Raw genomic sequence first — 21,166 nt, forward strand, 5'->3', positions numbered from 1 at the left:
AAATTTCATGGAAACCAGTGAAGCCCATTCTCTTTCCATTATACTTACATTACAGTGGGTGAGGGTGACAAGGTCCTTGGGGGCGGGGCGGGGACAGGATTTGTAGGAAGCTGTGGGTGGGGCCACCTGACTCTGTAGAGAGATTGGACCCTTGATCAGCACCAGTGACCACAGCTGATGAGGTATTTTCAGCAATGGCTGTTGGACTATGATGACCTCACCTCCTACTAAGCATCTTTCTTTTCTTCTCTGGTTGGAAAAGAAACTTGGTCCCCCAAGAGATAGGTAGTTGGGTGCTGGGGATTAGAGAGATGCTCTCAACCCACCTCCAGCTCAGCAGATACAGATGAGATCCTAAGAGGTGGTCCTGGCCATGCATGACCCCTCAGAACCAGACAGTGTGTGGGGGGGAGGGGGCTGCAGCTGCCCCTGTGGTCTGCAAGGTCGGAGGGGCCTGTCTGTGGCCAGCGCAGCATCTGAGCGGTGTTTCTGTCCCTGCAGTGAATGGATACCACACGTCAGGGACCCCAGCGCACCCTCCTGAGACTGCCCACATGAGTGTCCGAAAATCCACCGGTGATTCCCAGGTAAGGGGTCCTGTTCCGGGATGTAGGGGCAGCCATTTAGGCAGGCCCAGGGAGGTGTCATTAGGATGGGGATGCCATGGGGGTCCAGGTGGCTACAGCTCAGTCCTGCCCCAAGTAGAAAGTGGTCGGTATCTGGGTCATTCCAACGTACCATGATGTGGGAGAACAGGCGATTGTGGTTTGGTTTTCCCTAGAAGTTGAAGATGGATTTTTCGGTTGTTTTTTTGGCTGTGCCAGATGGCATGAGGGATCTCAGTTCTCTGACCAGGGGTCGAAACTGTGCCCCCTGCAGTGGAAGCACAGAGTCCTAACCACTGGACCGCCAGGGAAGTCCCTAGAAGTTGAGGATGGTTTTGATGGGGTGATGGTGAAGGGATTGTAACTGTTCTTGGGGCAGAAGGTTCCATCCTGCTGTCTGGATTCCTAATACAGAGTCCAGATTTCCCAACGCTTTAAGAATATGGATGAGGCCAGGCCATTTTCCTTTTCTGCACGCCCTTTTCCCACCGCCTGACTTTACCCAGAATGAAACTGAGTCAGACATTTTACCACATTTAATCATCTCACAGAGGGACAGCTACGGTGTGGAAGGACATGGGAGGGTGTTTTAAGATTCCCAAACTGCCTTCTCATTTGTCATCTCAGCTGACACTTGTGCAAATGCAGGAGGGAGTTGTCGGTATGATTCCCGTGTCACAGATGAGGTCACGGAGTCTCAGAACGGTTAAGTGACTCGTGAGGGTTGACACGATTACCAGGTGGTCAGACTGGACTTGATGCCGAGTTCTTCCGGTGTCATTAAGCTGTGTCTGAGGAACTGAGAACTGGTCTCATGTGGTCCATCCGTGAATTATCCAGAAGGTGTCCCTAAGCAGAAGCCTCCAAACCAGCCCTTTCCAGGAGTGAAAATGCCAGGCCCCAAGGATGGTGGTGGTGGTGGTGGTGGTGGTGGTGATGATGATGATGATGTGATAACAATAGTTGCTTGTTATCACCAACAGTGGGTTCTATGTGCCAGACACTGAAAGAGAGACCTTGTGGTCTGTGACAGCAGGTGGCTTCAGTGTGACACTTAGCTTTAATGCAGGCAAGAAGGTTAAACCTCAGAAACCTAATTATGTTCTTGTCTTAGGAGGCTGGGCATTGGGCTCAGGTCAGTTCAGTTCGAACTCTGGAAGAGAATTGGGACGTCTAGGTGGGCAAAGGCTCCTTCCATGTTGATGGGTTGACGAATCTCCCGGGCCTCGTGTTAGAATGCAGATTCTGATTCAGGAGGTCTGGGGAGGGTCCGGAGGTTCCCTGATTCTAATGAGCCCCCTGGGGGATGCTGATGCTGGTCGGGGAGGGGGAGTGGACCGTGGCAGGACAGGCGAGGATCCGGGCACAGTTGGTCGTGCCAGCACGTGTGTGTCCCCTTCACCCCCTGCTCATGGCACACATCACAGCCCTGGCTCCGTGTGTTTCCTGCAGAGCCCCCCCTCTCAACACAGCCTCTTTCAGTCGTTTAAAATGAAGCTTATTTGCCACCTAACTATGGAGTGTTTTCTTAAGACGTCAGCCCAAGCTCTGCTGTGGTTTCCCAGCAACTAGAAAAGCTGGTCTACCCTGGGCAAGAATATGGGAAACAACCCCTTCCTCCCCGGACCCCCCCATCATTCTTCTCTTGTTCCCTGATGGAACATGGCTCCCCCATCCCGAAATGCTGTGAAGCTGTTTCTTAACCATATAAAACAAAATCTATCCTGATACATATAACATCCTGGGAAGCCAATTGGACAGTGTGCTGCCATAAGCCTTTGACCCATGAATTTCCTTTCCTGCATCTGTTCTTGGGATACATTCAGGGATTCTGATCTATGTATGAGGCTGTTCACTCAAGCATTATTTACAGCCCTGCCACCTTGGACCCAACCTAATTATCCAACAACAGGGGATGGGTAAAATGGATGGCACTGAACACTGTCCAGCCAGTGAGACCACGCAGCCGTGAAAACTCCACCTTCCGAAGAAAATGTCGTGATTCCGGAAAATGCTGAGACATAATATTGAGTGAGAAAAGCAGAACAAAGCTGCACGTGTGGTCAGTCTTATCTGGGGGGAGGAAATCTATCCACATGTGAAGACAACTGACTGGAAGAAAAAATAAACCCGAACATTGGCGGCGTTGCTGTCTGGTTCTCAACCAGGGGACGTTTGGCAGTGTTTGGCGATATGTTGGTTGTCACAGCTGGGCAGAGGGTGCTACTGGTATCTAGTCAATAGGGGCCGGGGATGTCACTAAGCATCCCACAAGGCCCACGGCAGCCTCCACCACAAAGCATTACCCAGGTTGAAAAGATGATTGGGGCTGACATTGAGCAGCCTTGGTCTAAGGTGATTTTTATTCTCTTTAGACTTTTGGGTGTTTTTTAAATTTCCTAAAATAAACACATTTTACTGTCATAGAAGGCGTTATAAAAACAAGGAGTTAGAGGCGAGGTACTGGGGATGCAGGGAAGGTCAGCTCTGGAGACCCAGGCCACGCCTGGGCACTGCTTCAGGACAGGTGGAGTCCAGTGCCTTGTTTTTGGATGATAACATCGAGAGGGGGAGGTATCATCAAAGTAACAAGAATACACAGTGCAGTGCATGGAGAGAGCAAATATGCGTTCGTTCACTGGTTCCCCAGCTGTGAAAGCGTTTGCGAACCCACAGAGCTAGCTGGCTGTCCTAAAAGGCGCCAGAGGCCAATCATAGAAGTGGGTTAAGAAGGGTTGATATGTCCATAGAGCACTACTGACAAATGGTCCCCAGAGTGTATATAGCACACTTCAGCCTGCATAGTATTTACTACCGCATCCCAGGTTGTCAACTCTAGTGACAATTATCACCTAATAATATTGAAAGAAAGAAAGAGTGAATGAATGAATGAACGAATGCACAGACACACGGCCATTGGAGAGGCAGGGTTGGGGGTGGATGAAGTGGCTCGTCACACCCCTGTCGTGCTCCTTTTCTGCTACCTGCCCCCTCCTCGAGCAAGCTAATCAGGAAAATTAGAATGGTGGGCGGGTAGGGGGCAGGTAGGAAGACTATCTACTCTTCATGGAAACCGGGAGTGTGTCTGTACCGTCGTGGGTGGGACTGATGGCTGGGTGCCCAGCACCCCAGGGGTGGTGCCCACCCAGTTCTGGGAGACCTGGAGGGCCAGGCACAGGTGGTGGTGATCTGACGCCACTCAGTGGACGTTTGCAAGTCTGCAGCTCTGGGGGCAGGCTGCCTGGGGGCTGGATGCACGGGGCCCACCTGATCGGAGGTTGGGGCATCAAAGCCTGAGGATAGTCTTGCTGGCCGTGGCAGAAGCACGTCTGAGCCTGTCCCCTGTCTGCCTGCCCGCCCGCCGGGGGCTAGGGTGGTGTGAGCCCCCTCTGCTCCCTGTGCAGGTACTGGGAGGGCAAGGAACCTGCCCACCAGAGCCCAAGCCGTTTAGTGACCCACCTTTCAACTGTTTTAGATTCCCATGAACTGCCCCCCCAGGAAGGCTCTCTTTAGACACAGGAGAGAGGAAAGGGAATGGGACTGCGAGCTTGGAAACTTAAGGAGCCCATTGGCGGTGAGATTCTGAGAGCTCATTTACTTAATTGGGCTCCTCCTCCCCTACTTGGTAAACAGCACATGTTCTATTGAGCATCTGTTTATTTACGAGGCACTGAGTCATAGACAGATGTAGCCCTTGTCTTTTTTTAAAATTAATTAATCAATGAATTTTTGGCTGCGTTGGGTCTTCGTTGCTGTGCGCAGGCTTTCTCTAGTTGTGGCGAGCGGGGGCTACTCTTCGTTGCGGTGCGCGGGCTTCTCATGGCGGTGGCTTCTCTTGTTGCGCAGCACAGGCTCTAGGCGTGCGGGCTTCAGTAGTTGCAGCACGCGGGCTCGGTAGTTGTGGTGCACCGGTAGCCGTTGTCTTGATGGAGTTAATAGCTGGGACTGGAGAAAGAGATAAATGTTTATTTCATTTTGGCAGTGACGGGCTGGAGGGAGTGTGTGCTCTGAGGACCTGACCAGGTAGTGGTGGAGGAAACATCGAGATGGGCTCTTTAAGAAAAGCTAAGACTGGAAAGATGAGCAAGGGTTTAGCTTGGTAAAGAGGTGGTGGTAGGGGAACAGCATTCCGGGTGGAGGGAACAGCATATGTGGATGCCTAGAGGCAAGATTTCAAAGAAGCCATGGAGTCCGAGTGGGGCTGTGGTTTACTATGTTAGCAGGTGTGGGGAGGGCACAGGAGGAGGCTGGAGGAGTCCTCAAGGCTGCTGTGAGGAGCTTGGGTTTTGTCCTAACAGTGCTGGGAGCCACTGAGAGGTTTCATACTGTGTCCCGCTTGCTGAGGGTGTGGGACCCAGACTCTTCACAGGGTAAGGAGACAGGGTCAGGAAGACATTGCAGAGTCCAGGGGCTCGCTGAATTGGCTGGGAATGACACACTGCCTTCTCCCAGGCACCGCCTCGTCTGTCACCACCCTCAGTGGGTCCTCACAGTGACAGTAGAGCAGCCCAAGCGAGGCCAGGAAACCAGGCTGGGGAGGGGTTTTTAAAAAGAGGAGAAAAACCTTCTAGAATCATAGGAAAAGGAAATTAAAAAAAAAAAACTTTTGTTATGGACATGTGTAAACGTTTATAAGAGTAGAAGGACTATTATAATAAAGGACCATGGACCAGTCATTTAACTTCAATTATTCAGCCCATCTTGTTTCATTTAAACTCCCATCACAGGACTTCCCTGGTGGTCCAGTGGTAAAGAATCCACCTTGCAAGGCAGGGGACGCAAGTTCGCTCCCTGGTCGGGGAACTGAGATCCCACATGCCACGGGGCAGCTAATCCCATGCACCACAACTACTGAGCTCACGTGCCCTGGAGCCCACACGCCACAACTAGAGAGAAGCCCACGCGCTGCAACTAAGACCCAATGCAGCCAAAAATTGAAAAAAATCAGTAAAATAAAATAAATAAAATGAATGGGTTATATATTTAAAAAAAATTTTTTTTTAAATAAACTACCATCACCTCTCCCTAACTTCCCACTGGATTCTTTCAAAGCAAATTCCTCACATATTGTTTTAACTGTAAATATTTCAGAATGTATGTCTAAGGGCGAAGACATAACATAATACCATCAGTACACTTAAGAAAATGTTAGTTCATTAGTATCATCCAATATGTATATATTAGATCTGTGGGGTGATAGGGTCGGGCCACGTGCACATAGTTTCCTAACAGCCTTTGCACTCAGAGCTTTGAGCATCCCTGATGATTGGGCCTGAGTCTTTGACATTGGGGTTTGCCAGTGGTGGTTTTCCCAGATTTGGCTTGTGGGAGCCTCTTTGAGTTGGTGTCTGTGTCCTTTTGTTATGTCACATCATTTGTTAAACACTTTCTTACCTCCTCGCACAGATGTTCCAGGTCCACCTGGCATTTGGAATTAGCCAATTCTCCAAGGAGCCTGGGTCCCTTTTAGTGGGGAATCATATTAGAAACCACTTCTACCTAGTAGGTGTTCTCACTGTGACTGAGGTGTCGTTCCTTCTGGGCCCTTTCAGTGGAGTGCTACGGTGTGTGTGTGTGTGTGTGTGTGTGTGTGTGTGTGTGTGTGTGTGAGTGATAATGTTTATGTATATGGCGTTCGAATAATGGACACAGGTCTTCAGCAGCAAACACAGAGCGTGAGAGCACCTGGAGGAGCCTGTGACCCCCGTGTGCAGCACTGCCTGAAACTGCACAGCTAGGAGAACAGAGACTGGCACCCACACTTAGAGCATCACCCCCGCCCCCACATGCTGTTACTTGCACTCCCGTCTTGGCCCAGATTATAGGGAGGAGGGTGACCTCTGTGTCCAGCCTCATTCCAGACAGCCTTGGACACAGTGGCCCCCAAATCAGTGTTTGTGGATGACGGAGATGTTTTCTGGCCCCTGCAGAGATACCTGGAAAAACAAGAGATTGTCCCCGGTCTCAAAGTGGAGAGATAGCGGGAGACAGAGAAAAGAGTCATTCAGGTTTGGGGATCAGTTTCCTCTGTTTACTTGCCTTGTGACCCTGGACACCTTAGTGTCTGCAGGCCTCGACTTCCTCATCTGTAAAATGAAGACGATGCCAGTAACTTGGTGGGGTTGTGAGGACTCAGTGAGACTACGGGTGTTAAATGCGTGCCTCATGGCTGCCTCACAAGGTAGCACTCTGGGTAGAAGCTCTCCCAGTGTATCCTTCCCCTGGGAGTTCCCCTCCCCCTCCTCCCTCTCGTCCTCAGCAGCAGCATTGGTACAGAGACTGGAAGGCGATTGCCGAGGCTCCCGGAGCACTGGTTGCACTTCCTGGGGGGTGTAATGGGAGCACTGTGGTGGTCCTGGTGGTGATGATGTGTGTCTGTGGTAGGGAGGCCCCTGCAAACTGCAGAATCCATCCCAGGGACTTCCCTGGCGGTCCAGTGGTTAAGACTCGGCGCTTCCAATGCAGGGGGTGTGGGTTCGATCCCTGGTTGTGAACTAAGATCCTACATGCTACGCGGCCAAAAAAAAAAAAAAAAAAAAAAGAGAATCCATCCTGAAGGTTCCCCTTGCCCATCCCGGTGTGTATTTGCACGGACGAACCTGTAGGGGGAGCCCGGCACCTGTCTGTTCTCCTTGGAGACTGGTACCTGGGCCCCTGCCGTGCAGCCTCGGTCTGCCTTCCTCCCAGAAAGCCCAATCTTGGCAAGTGCCCTGGGCAGAATTGATAGTTTGGGAGGATCCAGGGTGGGCAAGCTGCATGCGTTGATGCATTTAACACGTCTAAGGAAGCTATAGTTGGTCACAAGCGTGACATTGCCCCAGAACCTGTTGGGTCTGCTAACAGAGGTGCTGTAGTTAGGGGGGCCTCAATGAAACGACAGAACAGACATCCTCCATGGAGGCCCCCAGACTCTTCCTTAAAGACCCTGGACCCCGGAGACCTGCTGGATCAGCCGTTCTGGGAGGTGGGCAGGGGGACCCGATGGAGGGGAGCTAATTCTGATGCACTCCAGAGCCTGAGGACCGTGGGTGACAGATGGTGAAACTGAGGCTCAAGTTAACTTGGCAGGATGTCAAGGCTCGCGAGTTCATCTTCTTGTCTGTGAAACGATGACATGTAAAGGTCCCTTTTAGCTGGACAGTCCAGGGATGTCAGTTTTCATTAGCTGACTTTACTTACCTGCCAAAGTAGGTCCCGATGGGAACGAGGGACTGAGGGGGCATCTGGGCGGGGGAGGCAGGGAATGAGGGGACCATGGGCAGGAACTCCATCAAGCTTCTTATTTTGCCCAATGAGCAGTTGGGTTCCTGAGGCAGGGGCTGACCACCCCCCACCCCCAAAACACTCATCCTGCTGGGTGGTCCAGAGCTGTGCTGGCCTGGGGATGGGGGCTGCTGGTTCCCTGAGGCTTGCTGGAGAAGCCTCTTCGTGCTTCTTCTGGGCCTTTCTCTGTAAAGTCCTAGCAGCCACTTCCTTCCCTCCCACTAGAGACAGAATAAGGCCACGAGTCCCAGGACACACATGCGATACCACTGCAGTGCCTTAGGGGCGAGCCTGCTTCCCAGCTCGACATGTGTCTCAGGACAGGAGTGGGCATCCCACGTCCTGCTCAGGGACCCTATGGAGTCCCTGACGTCACTGCCGATGGGACAACAAAGATCCAGAATTGACCCTCCCCTTTAGGGTCATAGGCTCTTAGGACCCATATGGTGTTTTCAGCTGGCAATCCTTATTTTCCATTCCAGGACCATCCTAGGTCTGGGGCAAGCTGCTGAGGTCCTGTGGGCTTGGTGGTCCTTGGGACGATGGTTTTCTTGCTGGCAAAGGGAAGACATAAAAAGGCAATCCAAAGTCCGAATGGAAGCCGAAACAGAGCCTCCCTGCTCTCGGGGTTGGGAAGGTGACACGTCATGGAGGTGGTCGAGCACCCCAGGCCACACTGCACGTATCTGGGGTGTGATATGTCGGACCCGGGGGATTTGGAATAAGATGTCATGTTCTGAATCCTCAGTGCGAGGAGGTGGTGGCCTTAACTCTCTGCTCCCCGGGTGGATTCTGCAGGTTAAGGCAGCAAGCAGCGTGCAGAACCACTTACCAGCAGAGGGCAGCTGAGGGGTTAGCTCCCCCAACCGCCGACGGGGGAGGAGAGGAGGCAGACCTGCTCTGGAGCAGTTTTCTCAGAGCCTGTGCTGGAGGCTCCTGCCTGCTCTCTCCCAGACTATGGTGACTTGGGGGTTAACGGCAGCCGGAGCATCCCCAAACTTCCCCGGCCCGAGGCTTTTCACCAATCCCTCCACCTTCAGGGAACCCAAATGAAAGAGGATGTCCAATATGGAGAACAGCTTTGACGATATTTCTCGTGTTTCTCCCCAGAACCTGGGATCCTCGTCACCAGGCAAAAAGCAGAGCAAGGAAAACACCATGACGGTAAGCGGCTCCCGCGGAGCGCGCGCATGTTGGGTGGCAAGCTGGGGCTGTCTCTGGTCCGTGGCTCCACTGTTGCCATGGCAGTGCGGACCGCTGAATGGAAGCGTTGCCCAGCCTGGTACCTGGGAAGTTCCGAAGCTTGGATGTTGCCGAGGGCTCCCCCGTTGCCTCCCCCCCCACAGCCCTTCTTCTGTTGATTTCTTATTTCACTGTTTCTCTTGGGGCAAACAAGTAGAAGGATTGTGGTTGGAATGGTGCAGAAGCCATTTTTGCAGGGCAGGCAGGGGAAGGTACACGTGCAGGAGTGGGTTGGAGGGGATGGGCTGTGCTCTGCGCAAGTGACATGACGTGTAAATTACAGCCACAGCAGGGTGGCTTTTGTGCAGGGTAACTTCTGGAAGACATCAAAGTTAAAAGGAAGAGAAAGCGCCCTAAGAATAGAGTTCCTGGGAGTTCCTGATGGGGAAGCAGGCAGCCTCCCAGGGCTCTTCCAAGAGCCCGCCGAGTCCCCACGCCACCCTGCCTCCCGCTCCACATCAACCCTGTGCTCGGGGAAGGCGGGCGCTGGACGTCTCTCTCCCTCCAAGTGGAGAAACAACTTGTCCATCTGCTCAGCTAAGAACTTGGAGCTGGGAGACGTGTGGTCCTAGGTGTGCTATTTCGACCCAAGTGCAGCAGCTCTGGGGCCGGAGAAAGGCTCCTTCAGGCTCTGTCACACAGTTCTTGTCATGCTGCCCACCCCTACGGAGGTGGAAGCAAGACGGGGTCCCCTGCCCCGGCTCATGCAGGCTGCAGATCCTGCTTTGAAGGATTTGGGGAGGAAAAAGCGGTAGGCAAACAATGACAACAGTCGTAATTGCCGCCCCTGTGTGTACATTTATTAGGCACCAGTAGGGTTCTGAGCACCCATTTCATTCTCCGCTCACTGCAGGAGGGCAGGTGGTTGGACCAGGGTAGTGTGGGGACTGGGGACTCGGGCTCTGAAGCCAAGGGGGTCAGCACAGCACCCACCAGCTGGGCAGCGACCCGGCCTCTCTGGGTCTCAGCGTCCACATCTGTACAATGGGGAGACGATGGGCATGTGCACCCTAGGGGTGGTGTGGAAAGCACGTGGAACAGCCTGGCACACAGTAGGTGCTCAATTCACACTAGTCTCCTCATCACCGTGTTTATAGATGAGGAAACTGAGGCACAGAGCAGGACCTGGCACAGAGCAGGACCTCGCCCGAGGTCACACAGCTGGGAAGCATCAGGACTTGAGACCTGTGCTGTTACCCACCAGCAATGCCCCAGGTGCAAGTTGCCTCCCGAGGGTGGGACCAGGCGGCTCAACCCTGGGCCAGCAGCAGCTTCCTTGTTACCGGAGCTGATGGGGGGAGGGCGTGGACAGGCCCCCCGGGCAGACGTCCTGAGAACACAGTCCTCAGGTTCACAAAAAGCCCCAGAGTACTGGGGCAAAGCAGGAGCTCCCAAAGTTCCCTGAAAGATGGAGAAAGAGGGAGAAGAAACTGCAAGAGAGGGAATACATTAGCATTGTAGAAGGAACGTGAATAAGAGAAAGAAAAATTGAAAAGCAGAGTGTCATGCCTCCCATGGGTGATGGACCCCAGCTCACGGGGTGCGGCCCGGGTCACTGCTCTGGTCTGCCTTTCAGGCAGAGCCTGGGGCTTTGTCAGCGTGGGCGTGGCCCTGGGTCTCCTGGCAACACACCTCCTCCATCCCTGCCTCACTGCCTTCCCTCCTCCTTCACGCTGCCCTACAGCAGTGCTTCTCATCTGAAGCCTTGGGGATACTTGTTTAAAATGCAGATTCCTTTGTTGGTCACTCTGGGGCAAGGCTGGAAAGTTTGCGTTATAACCAACACCCGCGCACCCCAGAGGTTTTAAATAAGCACTCAAGCCTTGGGGACTTTTTGCTGGGAAAACTGAGAAGGGGCACAGAGTGAGTGAGGACCAGAGCCCCGGACTTGAACCTGGGTCTGCTGACTGCCAGCCCATGCGGCCCTACTCTCCAGGCTGGAGATGGGCATCCTCACCGGCCGGCCGACCAGTGGGGCTGAAGAGCTCTGTACCATGGCTCTTTCCTTTCCCCGGAGCAGTCACTCTCCCACTGCGGCCCCTTCCTCTGAGTCCTGATCCTGCAGAGCTCGTGGCTTCCCTGGAAGGAGATGCTGGGGGGAACGATGTGGGGAGGCTGGGGCCCAAGCTTCCCTCGCCCCGGTGTGCGGAGATAGGGTGAGCATCCTCTTACCTGGTCTCACCCAAGCAGCAGAGATTTGCAGGCGGCATCTGAGTCTGGCTCACAGTGTGGCCGAGAAGCAAGGACCGAGCTTGATTCCGACGCTCCGGCTCCCCGACCTGGGCCTGGAACAAGTTTTGAAGAGGCCGACACGTGGGCTGCTTGACAGCAGTGGGGCCCCGGGCAAGGCTGGCAGTGAGTGGGTTGCTTGCTTGATTGGAAGTGACGGGCGCTAATGGCAGTTCACAGCCTCGGCACCAATATGATGCGACAGAATCTGGAGGATTCCAGAAAAGATGACAGCAAAGCCACCTAGCCACACTCCTGTCCTAGAAAGAAGAGTCTGGGGACTCCTCTAGTCTTCAGTCTGAGCTCCCCGGCATGGCCCGTCTGGGGGCCCCAGGTGGGAGCTCGGGGACTGGATGTGAGTGCTTGGGGGCATTTCTGTTCTGCTTCCACAGGTCCCAACTCTGGCTTTTGCCTCTGTCACCCCCTCCCAGAGTAGCCTCCCCCACCAGGAGGAAATTCAGGGCCCGCTTGGTTGTGAAACCACTTTCTCTTCTATGTTGCAGGGCGGCTGTCAGAGAGGAGGGCACATAGCTGCGGCCTCTGCCTCCAGGGAGGCCTCCGTGCTGCGCTGGGGCCGAGGCTTGCGCCGGGCCTCCCCACGCCAGCCCCCTTGGGTGGGTCACACTTGTGTTCAGCGGCTCTTGTGCCATGGCCAGATGCCTGAGTGGTGGCTGTAGCCCCCCCCCAAGAGAGTTTCTGAGGGCAGCTCTTGTGGTTCTGGCTGCCCCCATGCAGGCCGACCCTGGCAGAACCTCTGCTGCTCAGGGGGCCCCCTGGCCGTCAGGGGCAGAGCGGGTGTTACTCCATTTACTGAGGGCTGGAGAGAGCAGAGTTGGTGCCAGAACGAAGACGCTGTTGGTTGAGGATGGTCATCTTGGGAGCGAGAGTGGGAGGGGCTCCTGGAACTTCCCCCAAACAGTACATAGTGGGGGCATTCCCCCGTCTCCTGCTTCCTGTCCAGCACCCCTTCCTACCTGAGCCCCTGCCTTGGGTGGGGACATGGCATGGCTACGCCTAAGTGTGTTAGAAGGTAGCATGACATAGATTGAGTGTGACGTAGATTGCCTGGCTTCTGACCCTGGCTCCGCCATTATACACAAAGAATTGCAATTACATATTTACTTGTTTGCCTTCTTCATTAGGCTGTAAAACCGTCGAGGGCAGAGACTACACCTTCTATCTCTAGCCTCCATTCATTGTACCAAGAAACATTTACAGCTCCCATCCCATGGCTGTGCTGGGCCAGGTACTAGGGACACAGCGGGGAGGAGGTGGGCTTCCTCCCCTCCTGGGACAGACTGTCTGGCAAAGGAAGAGAGATGCTGAGTAAGCAGTCACGAGAAATACAAATGCACCTGTGCAAAGTGCTGGGAAGATCTAGCCTACTGCGTGGCACCAAGTAGCCGTTCAACAAACGTTTGCGTGGACCGAGCACGTGTTCCATGGCACAGCATCGTGGATGAGGGCTCGAGCCGTCAGCCCAGACTAGATGCAGATATGTCTGTGATCCTCAGTTAATCAAATGAGGCCAGTGTGACCCAGCTTGTGGGGTTGCCGGAAGGATGAAGTGAGGATGCACCCAAAGCTTTTGCAGAAATTCTCCCAGGATGCCTCCCACGATGGGGCCGGTGAGGTGTAGTTCTCGAGATGCCCACCAGGGGGTGCAGGGCTCTGCCAGGATTCAGGGAAATTCCTATGGGATTGCTGGGGCTGCGAAATCCCAAAACCAGAGTTGACAGGGATGGAGACGGGCACCCTGGGGCCACTGGCCAGTCCATCCAAGGGCTGGTGTCCTCAGAGAGTGACATAAGCCCCAAGAGGGATGAAGCCTTGTCCTCCCCCAACCTCTGTCCCCCCAGCCCCGCCAGCTTTCACCTTCAGTGGTTGTTATAGGGCCACTTGTGGTACGCCCCTCCCCTGTCTCCTAGACCCAAGACAAGTCACTCTAGAAGACCTTTGTATCCACTTCTGAGTACCTGCTTCCACGATGCTTAATGCCCAGTGTAATGTCATAGTTAATTTATCATTAAATTTGCTTGAAGTTTTCATGGATTACATTATTAAACCAAGTAAAAATAGGCTGTGGTCATCATTGTTTGTTGAGGCAAGAACAGCTGGAACATGAAATAAGGAGTATGTGAAACTGTGGAATCCAGCCCTGGTTTCCAGAAGGAGGCTCATCTCTGGACAAACTTGGGGGTGTCAGCCCAAAAAGAGGGTTTGGGAAGACCATTGCCTGAGCTGGGCATTGAGAGGCTGGCCACCCCCAAGCAGACTCCTGCAGGCCAGCGATACCTCGGGTGGCTGGGGGGTGGGGCATTGGGAGAAAACATCTCATCCCAGGGGTTCCGTGGGCCTCTACCTTGACCTTGGCGGAATTCCATGCTCCCTGTCTCCAGGGCTCCCGGGGTCATTCCTGGCCCTGATCCTTCCTCCCGTGTCATGCTTCCCTCCAGAGCGGGAATCCCTGCCCTTATGTCGGCCAGATGCCAGTATCTGGGAGGAGGGGGCCCTTCCCTTGGCTGGGATTTCTCCTGTGTTCTCCCCCCAGGAGTGCAAGCGAAGCCTGTGCCCCCGGGAGCTGGCGGGGCCCAGATTTACTTCTAGCCGCCCCCAAGCACCTGAACCAGAGGCCATGGCTGGGGGCCCACGGGCCTGACTCAGCTGGCAGAGGGTTGCTTTGGCTTACAAGGTGTCGTCGTTGTTGTTTTTGTCATTATTATTAACCATGAATGAATTGATAACATTTAAGCGTTGAGACGCTTCACGTAAAAATCCTGATCCTCCACTACTCTCGTATCATCGCGTAAGCTGACAACCCCAGACTCCTCATTCTGGCTTGGCAGCAGTTGGCGAGAGCTGGGAGGAATCTGCCCCCTAGTCAGACATTCGCAGACACCACCCCCCTTCCCGACGTGGAGGCTGGTCCCCCCACCAACCCAAGCTTCAGTTTCCGTGATGTGCAGTCCCTCACTTCTTTGCATGGCTGCCTGGCACTGGAGTCTGTGGCTTGTATTCAGAACCTCAGGGGTCTTCTGCACTGTTCTCGCCGTGAACATCTGATGGCTCCCACTTCGGCGGATGCTGGGGCTGTGATGAGGGTTAAAGACTGCCAGGGCTTAGGCCTTGCCCTCCCGAGGCCTTGCGGCTCCCAGAACAAATGAGCGGACTCTCTAGGAGCGGATCTGGGGCTTGAAGCAATGTCAGCAGGGCCAGCGGCGAAGCCACTTCTGCCGAGCAGGGAAAGCCAGGGGCACCGTGATCCTGCTCAGAAAGAAAAGTCTGAGGCAGAACCCAGGAATCTCTGCACTGCTCTCTCCTGGGCCAGGGCCAGCCAGCCCCAGGCACGCACCCAGGATTATCACCTAAACTCTCTGTGTTCATAGAATATACATCATGAGGTAAAATTCACAAGGTAGCTTCTCACCCAGGATGCTCAGCCACTTCATTCCTTTCCCTGGAAGCAAATGATGTTATCAGTTTCCAGAAATATACCAAATGGGTATCTATTCCTTCCTCCTCTTTTTTTAAATTTTACTTATTTATTTTTATTTATTTTTATTTTTTTAATTAGTTTCTGCTTTATAACAAAGTGAATCAGTCATACATATACATCTGTTCCCACATACCTTCCCTCCTGCATCTCCCTCCCTCCCACCCTCCCCATCCCACCCCTCCAGGCGGTCACAAAGCACCGAGCTGATCTCCCTGTGCTCTGCGGCTGCTTCCCACTAGCTATCTACCTTACGTTTGGTAGTGTATATATGTCCATGCCTCTCTTTCGCTTTGTCACAGCTTACCCTTCCCCCTCCCCATATCCTCAAGTCCATTCTCAAGTAGGTCTGTGTCTTTATTCCTGTTTTACCCCTAGGTTCTTCATGTTTATTTATTTTTTTTAAGATTTTTTTTTTTTGGCTGCGTTGAGTCTTTGTTGCTGAGCGCAGGCTTTTCTCTAGTTGTGTCGAGCGGGGGCTACTCTTCATTGCGGTGCACGGGCTTCTCATTGCGGTGGCTTCTCTTGTTGCGGAGCATGGGCTCTAGGCGCGCGGGCTTCAGTGGTTGTGGCTCGTGGGCTCAGTAGTTGTAGCTCGTGGGCTCTAGAGCGCAGGCTCAGTAGTTGTGGCACACAGGCTCAGTTGCTCCGCGGCATGTGGGATCTTCCCGGGCCAGGGCTCAAACTCGTGTCCCCTGCATTGGCAGGTGGATTCTTAACCACTGCACCACCAGGGGAGTCCCCTCCTTTTTTTTTTTTTTTTAATTAAAAAAAAATTCTTTACACTAAGATAGCAAACAGTAAATACTATTCTACCTTTTCTCCCCGACACCCACCCACTTAACACTGTATCCTGCCACACCTTCCTTATCAGTACAGAAGAACATTCTTGTCATGTCTTTCACCATGGATATGATGCCTATACATGTCTGTCTCATACTTTTTAACCATTCTCCTGCTGATAGACAGTGGAGTTGGGTTCCAGCCTTTTGCTACTACAAACCGAGCCGTGGTGAAAACCGTGTGTGTATGTCACTGCACCCGTGTGTAGGTATCTGTAGGATAGAATCTTACAAGTGCAGCCTCTGGGTGGAAGGCTGTGGACATTTACAGTGTTGCTAGCTTCTGTTGCACTGCTCTCTAGACAGTTTGGACTGATTTCAGCCCCTCTGGGGTGGGGGTGAGTGCCGGTTGCCCCTCATTTGAAAGGCCGACTGCCAGAGCATCCCAGGACCCCAGTGCATGTTCTCTATCAAGCTAGCCCTGTAGGGGGACCTCTTCAGTGCCATGTCCTAGGACTGAAGCTTCTCCAGCTTCTCCCAACCCTCCAGCCAAGCCGTGTTCTTTCCTGTTCTGTGTCCTCCAGATAAACTGCGTGACATTTCCGCACCCAGACACGATGCCGGAGCAGCAGCTGCTCAAACCAACCGAATGGAGCTACTGTGACTATTTCTGGGTAAGTGGTGCCTTGGCGTCCCCTGCACTGCAGCCCCGGGGACCAGGAGTGGACACCCGGGAGGGGGGCGGTGGCTTGAGCTCAAAGCAGAGCGACCTCTCTGGGTGAAACCTAACGGGCTGGCAGTCGATTGAGCACTGGAGGCTGGAAACTTAAGTCCCACTTGGAGTCTAGATCATTCCATAAATCTCAGAAAGTCCACAGGGCAATATGGAAACTCCAGGCAGAATGCAGGTAAGCTGGAGGGTCCCCTTGCCGCTCAGTGGTAGCAGACCAGAATCAACTCCAACCTGGGCTCCAGACCTGCTCTGTCACTCTTGTAGGTGACCTTGGACAGTGCTTCTCCTCCTGGACAGCCTCCCTGTTTCCATCAAAGTCACAAGGCAGTCACACACAATCTGTAGGGGACTCCAGTTTGAATAATTCTGTGGTTCCAGAGCTTTTGCCTATTGTTCCATGGGTACGGAGTTTCCGTTTTGCAAGATGAGAAAGTTCTGGAGGGGGATGTGGTGATGTTTGCACAACAGTGCAAATGTCCTTAATGCCACTGAACTGTGCACTTAAAAATGATTAAGATGATGGGGCTTCCCTGGTGGCGCGGTGGTTGAGGGTCTGCCTGCCGATGCAGGGGACGCGGGTTCGTGCCCTGGTCCGGGAAGATCCCACATGCCGCGGAGCGGCTGGGCCCATGAGCCATGGCCACTGAACCTGCGCGTCCAGAGCCTGTGCTCTGCAACAGGAGAGGCCACAACAGTGAGAGGCCCTCGTACCGCAAAAAAAAAAAAAAAAAAAAAAAAGGTTAAGATGGTAAATTTTGTGTGTATTTCTCCAAAATTAAAGAAATATCTTTTGACAGATTCAGGGTCCTACTCAGAAACTCTGGGAGTACTCCTGGACATTTGCATTTTAAAGTTCACAATGGCTTTTATTTTATTTTTTTTATTTATTTTTTTTTTTTGCGGTACGCGGGCCTCTCTCTGTTGTGGCCACTCCCGTTGCAGAGCACAGACTCCGGACGCGCAGGCTCAGCGGCCATGGCTCACGGGCCCAGCCGCTCCGCGGCATGTGGGATCTTCCCAGACCGGGGCACGAACCCGTATCCCCTGCATCGGCAGGCGGACTCTCAACCACTGCGCCACCAGGGAAGCCCCACAATGGCTTTTAAAATGAAATCACCCCGTTCTGGAATCAGACAGTGGTGATCGTGGTACGACCTGTGTATATATTAAAAACCAGTGAATTGTACACCTAAAAAAAGTAAACTTTGGCAGAGGCCCCAAGGAACCAGAAATTTAAAAAATCAAAACTTTTTTTTTAGCCACCAGTCAGAATGGATTATCTACCCTTTTATAGATTTGCTAACCAAGTACTAGACAAAAATGCTTTTGTCTTTCTACCAGATCTCTTGCCCTTCAGAAGGTAGCCAAAGATTCCTGTTGCTGTGTTTCTTCCAGATCTTCTGAGATATGTGCAGAGGCAGCAAATATTGTAGAAAGGGCTCTGGCTTTGGCGGCAGACACACCTCGGGGGCGGGGGTGAGCCCAGGGGTGAGGGTGAGCCCAGGGGTGAGGGTGAGCAGGGAATCCGAGTGTACGAGACCTCGCAGGCTCCATAAGTATGCTGGGTTTTATTCTGTTTGCAGCAGGAAGGTGGTAGAGGGTTTAAGCAGGAATTGGATGTGATCTGATTTGCCTGTGTCATGCAGGGAAGGCTGTAAACAGGCAGAAGTGCCCGTGAACCTGTGGGAGGCCAGGAAAGACGATGGCAGCTGCGGAGATGGAGGGGAAGAGCTAGGTTGGAGACACCATCCTTAAGGGGGGTGGGTGCGGGAGAGACGTCATCCATAAAGAGGGGAGCAGGAAACAGAGCATGCCGGGGAGACCAGCTCAAGCCCCGGGAATGGGCACCCTGGGAGCCGGAGGTCAGTGGGTGGCAGATGGTGGGGGATGGTAGGGAGCCAGGGGGAGTGGGTCATCCTGCTGCCTGTCAGCGTCATCCAGGTCCCATCTTGATTCAAGCCCTCCTGGGACTCTGATACTTACCCCAGGGTTTTTATCTCTCAGACCATCAAGGCCTTTTCCCCTCATAGATATTTTTCTGCTAACACGGTTATTAAAGCCCACTTCCTCAGGCTGGTTTTCCCAGTGTGGATAAATCACTCAGCATATACATCCTCTCGGGGAGTCAGATTGGGGCTCAGTATTTCAAATAATTTTTCTTTGGCTTTTTCATCAAGATGTAGCATTCATACAATGGAGGGCACACGTCTTAAATATACTTGGAGTAACTTTTCAATGGCCAGAGCAGCCCCCTTGTGACATGGTGTGCCCCGTGTGGTGATGATCTCCCCGTCAAGAGAGGTATTACAGTGTGGCTCAGAGGGCCCTGGGTCAGGGCAGCTGAGGAAGGGATCCTGCACCAGGAGGGAGTGGGGAGGTAAGTGGCGTTCTCCAGGCGTCGCCAGCCCTTTTCTTTTCCCCTCTCATAAAACAGCTGTTCTAACGGGATGTTAGAGGTTCAATCCATTCTTATTTTAGGGCGAGTGGTGGGAGACACAGCCTAGAATTGGAAGGACCTGACCGCTTTGCCCAGTGGCTGAGCTGAGAGAGAGCCCAGGTCTTTCCAGATCCTGGGACAGGGTTCTCACTGATGCTCCTCTCTGTGGTGGCAAAGGACCTATTTTTTTTGTTGTTCTTTTCTTGTTTTTTAAATTTATTTATTTTTGGCTGCATTGGGTCTTCATTGTGGTGCGCGGGCTTCTCATTGCGGTGGCTTCCCTTGTTGCGAAGCACGGGGTCTAAGCGTGTGGGCTTCAGTAGTTGTAGCACGCGGGCTCAGTAGTTGTGGCTCGCGGGCTCAGTAGTTGTGGCTCACGGGCTCTAGAGCGCAGGCTCAGTAGTTGTGGCGCACAGGCTTAGTTGCTCCACGGCATGTGGGATCTTCCCAGACCAGGGCTCTAACCCGTGTCCCCTGCATTGGCAGGCGGATTCTTAACCACTACACCACCAGGGAAGCCGTATTTTGACCTGTTTTTAACTCCTCCCTTTAAGTATCAAAGCATTTGACTCTGGATTCCTGGTGGGAAAGGCTGCCTTAGAGGGGGGACAGCTTTAGGAGTGGCGCCTGCCAGGGTCCAGGAAGGCTCTGAGGGTTGATCTGCAGCCATAGCTGTGGGAACAGATGCTGGATGCTTGTCTGGCAGGGAAGGCTGTGCTCGGGGTACCAGAGAGGCAGGGAGGGCCGGGGGAGAGCAGGAGAGAGAGATTCAGGCGTCTTTGAGGAGAGTCAGGCGAAACAAAACAAAAAGCATTTAATTTTGAAATTTTAATATTTGCTTGCAAAATGAATTGGGTGCTAAATTCCCATTTCATTGACTTGGCCATCTTCCCCGAGTCCTGACGTTTCTTTAAAGTAACTAATTTAAATACCATCCACTGAAGACTTGGTATTTGCTGAACACTAGGCTAAGCTGTTTCCATGTGTCATTTGTCCTGAGATGACCACGTGAGGTGGTTGCCATTATTTCCCCAGTTTCATGGAATGAGCAGCTCAGATTTAAAGTGAGGGAACTTAGGGCTTCCCTGGTGGCACAGTGGTTGAGAATCCGCCTGCCAATGCAGGGGACATGGGTTCGTGCCCTGGTCCGGGAAGATCCCACATGCCGCGGAGCGGCTGGGCCCGTGAGCCATGGCCGCTGAGCCTGCGCGTCCGGAGCCTGTGCTCCGCAATGGGAGGGGCCGCAACAGTGAGAGGCCCGCGTACCGCAAAAAAAATAATAAATAAATAAATAAATAAATAAAGTGAGGGAACTTGCTTGGGATCCCCCGGCCGGGATGTCAAGCCTGGAAGCAGGCCCTTTCCCACTGTGGCTGCCCTGCAATCCAGCTTCTCCCCAGAAGTCACTACGATCTTTTATGCATGTGCGTTGGAGGATGCCACTGCCCAGCCAGTGCAAGAGAGGATGGCATGGCTCAGGGCTGGGGGTACCTGCCCCTGAGGTTACACACTGTCTCCCAGCTTAGTCAAGATGCCGAGACTCCGCAGAGGGTCCAGCCAGCCCCAGCAGCTGCCTGGTGCCTGTGCTCTTGGCCACATACCCTTCCTCCTCTTTTCCAGGTTGTGGGGTTGAGGGGCACGGACATGGGGTGGCAGCAGCGATCAGGGCTTAAGCCTCAGAGAGCACGTGGGGACAGGAGCGCCAGGAGAGGCGTGAGTTGGGGCAGCCGATACTCCTGCCCTTGTCCTCCCTCTGGGGCTGAGGACAGGGTTACCCGGCACATTGGGGTCCCTTCTGGGGTCTGTCTTCCCTGCACTCCATTCCTTCTGGCTCCAGATGCTGATGTCACCTAAACGCTGCCGCTTCTCTTTCCTTCCTAGGCTGATAAGAAGGACCCCCAAGGCAACGGAACCATGGCGGGGTTTGAACTGCTGCTTCAGAAACAGCTGAAGGGCAAACAAATGCAGAAGGAAATGTCAGAGTTCATCCGGGAAAGGTGAGGCCTGGGCCCTCCCAGCTCCAGGGACTGGTGACAGCATCCACCTTGGTCCCTGAGCCCGAGGGAGTGAGCAGCCAGGGTGAGCACTGCACACCAGCACTGGGCTTGGTTAGCACTAAGGGGAGCACAAGACGGGAGTCACAGGCTTATGGCCCTCGGGACAAGTCTGGCCAGCAGTTGTGTTGCTTTGGCCTGTGTGATGTTTTTAAAGATTTGAACCAACAACAGCAAAAAAAATTGGTGGATATTACATTAAAGTCTGCATATCTGGCATCTCTGGGGAAAGAAGAAAGTCTGGCTCCATGGCTTTGCATCCCTCATGCAACAATTGGCTGGAGCTGGAGAGCAGCCGCCCCTGTACAGGGAGTGGGTGTTTCCAGTT

General features: G+C 53.3%; 1 protein-coding gene across 1 annotated transcript in view; it reads left to right on the plus strand.

The window, feature by feature from the left end:
• GAS7 (growth arrest specific 7) overlaps nucleotides 1-21,166 on the plus strand; it is a gene marked incomplete at both ends in the record, with an annotated part of 198,446 nt that overhangs the window by 155,954 nt on the left and 21,326 nt on the right. The window contains 4 exons of the mRNA XM_079726254.1: nucleotides 502-587; nucleotides 8,979-9,032; nucleotides 16,199-16,288; nucleotides 20,666-20,781. Of these exons, the coding sequence (XP_079582380.1) occupies nucleotides 502-587; nucleotides 8,979-9,032; nucleotides 16,199-16,288; nucleotides 20,666-20,781 (346 nt within the window). The remainder of the gene's footprint in view (nucleotides 1-501; nucleotides 588-8,978; nucleotides 9,033-16,198; nucleotides 16,289-20,665; nucleotides 20,782-21,166) is intronic.

Source organism: Hyperoodon ampullatus (genome assembly GCF_949752795.1).
Source record: "Hyperoodon ampullatus genome assembly, chromosome: 19".
Lineage (NCBI taxonomy): Eukaryota > Metazoa > Chordata > Mammalia > Artiodactyla > Ziphiidae > Hyperoodon > Hyperoodon ampullatus.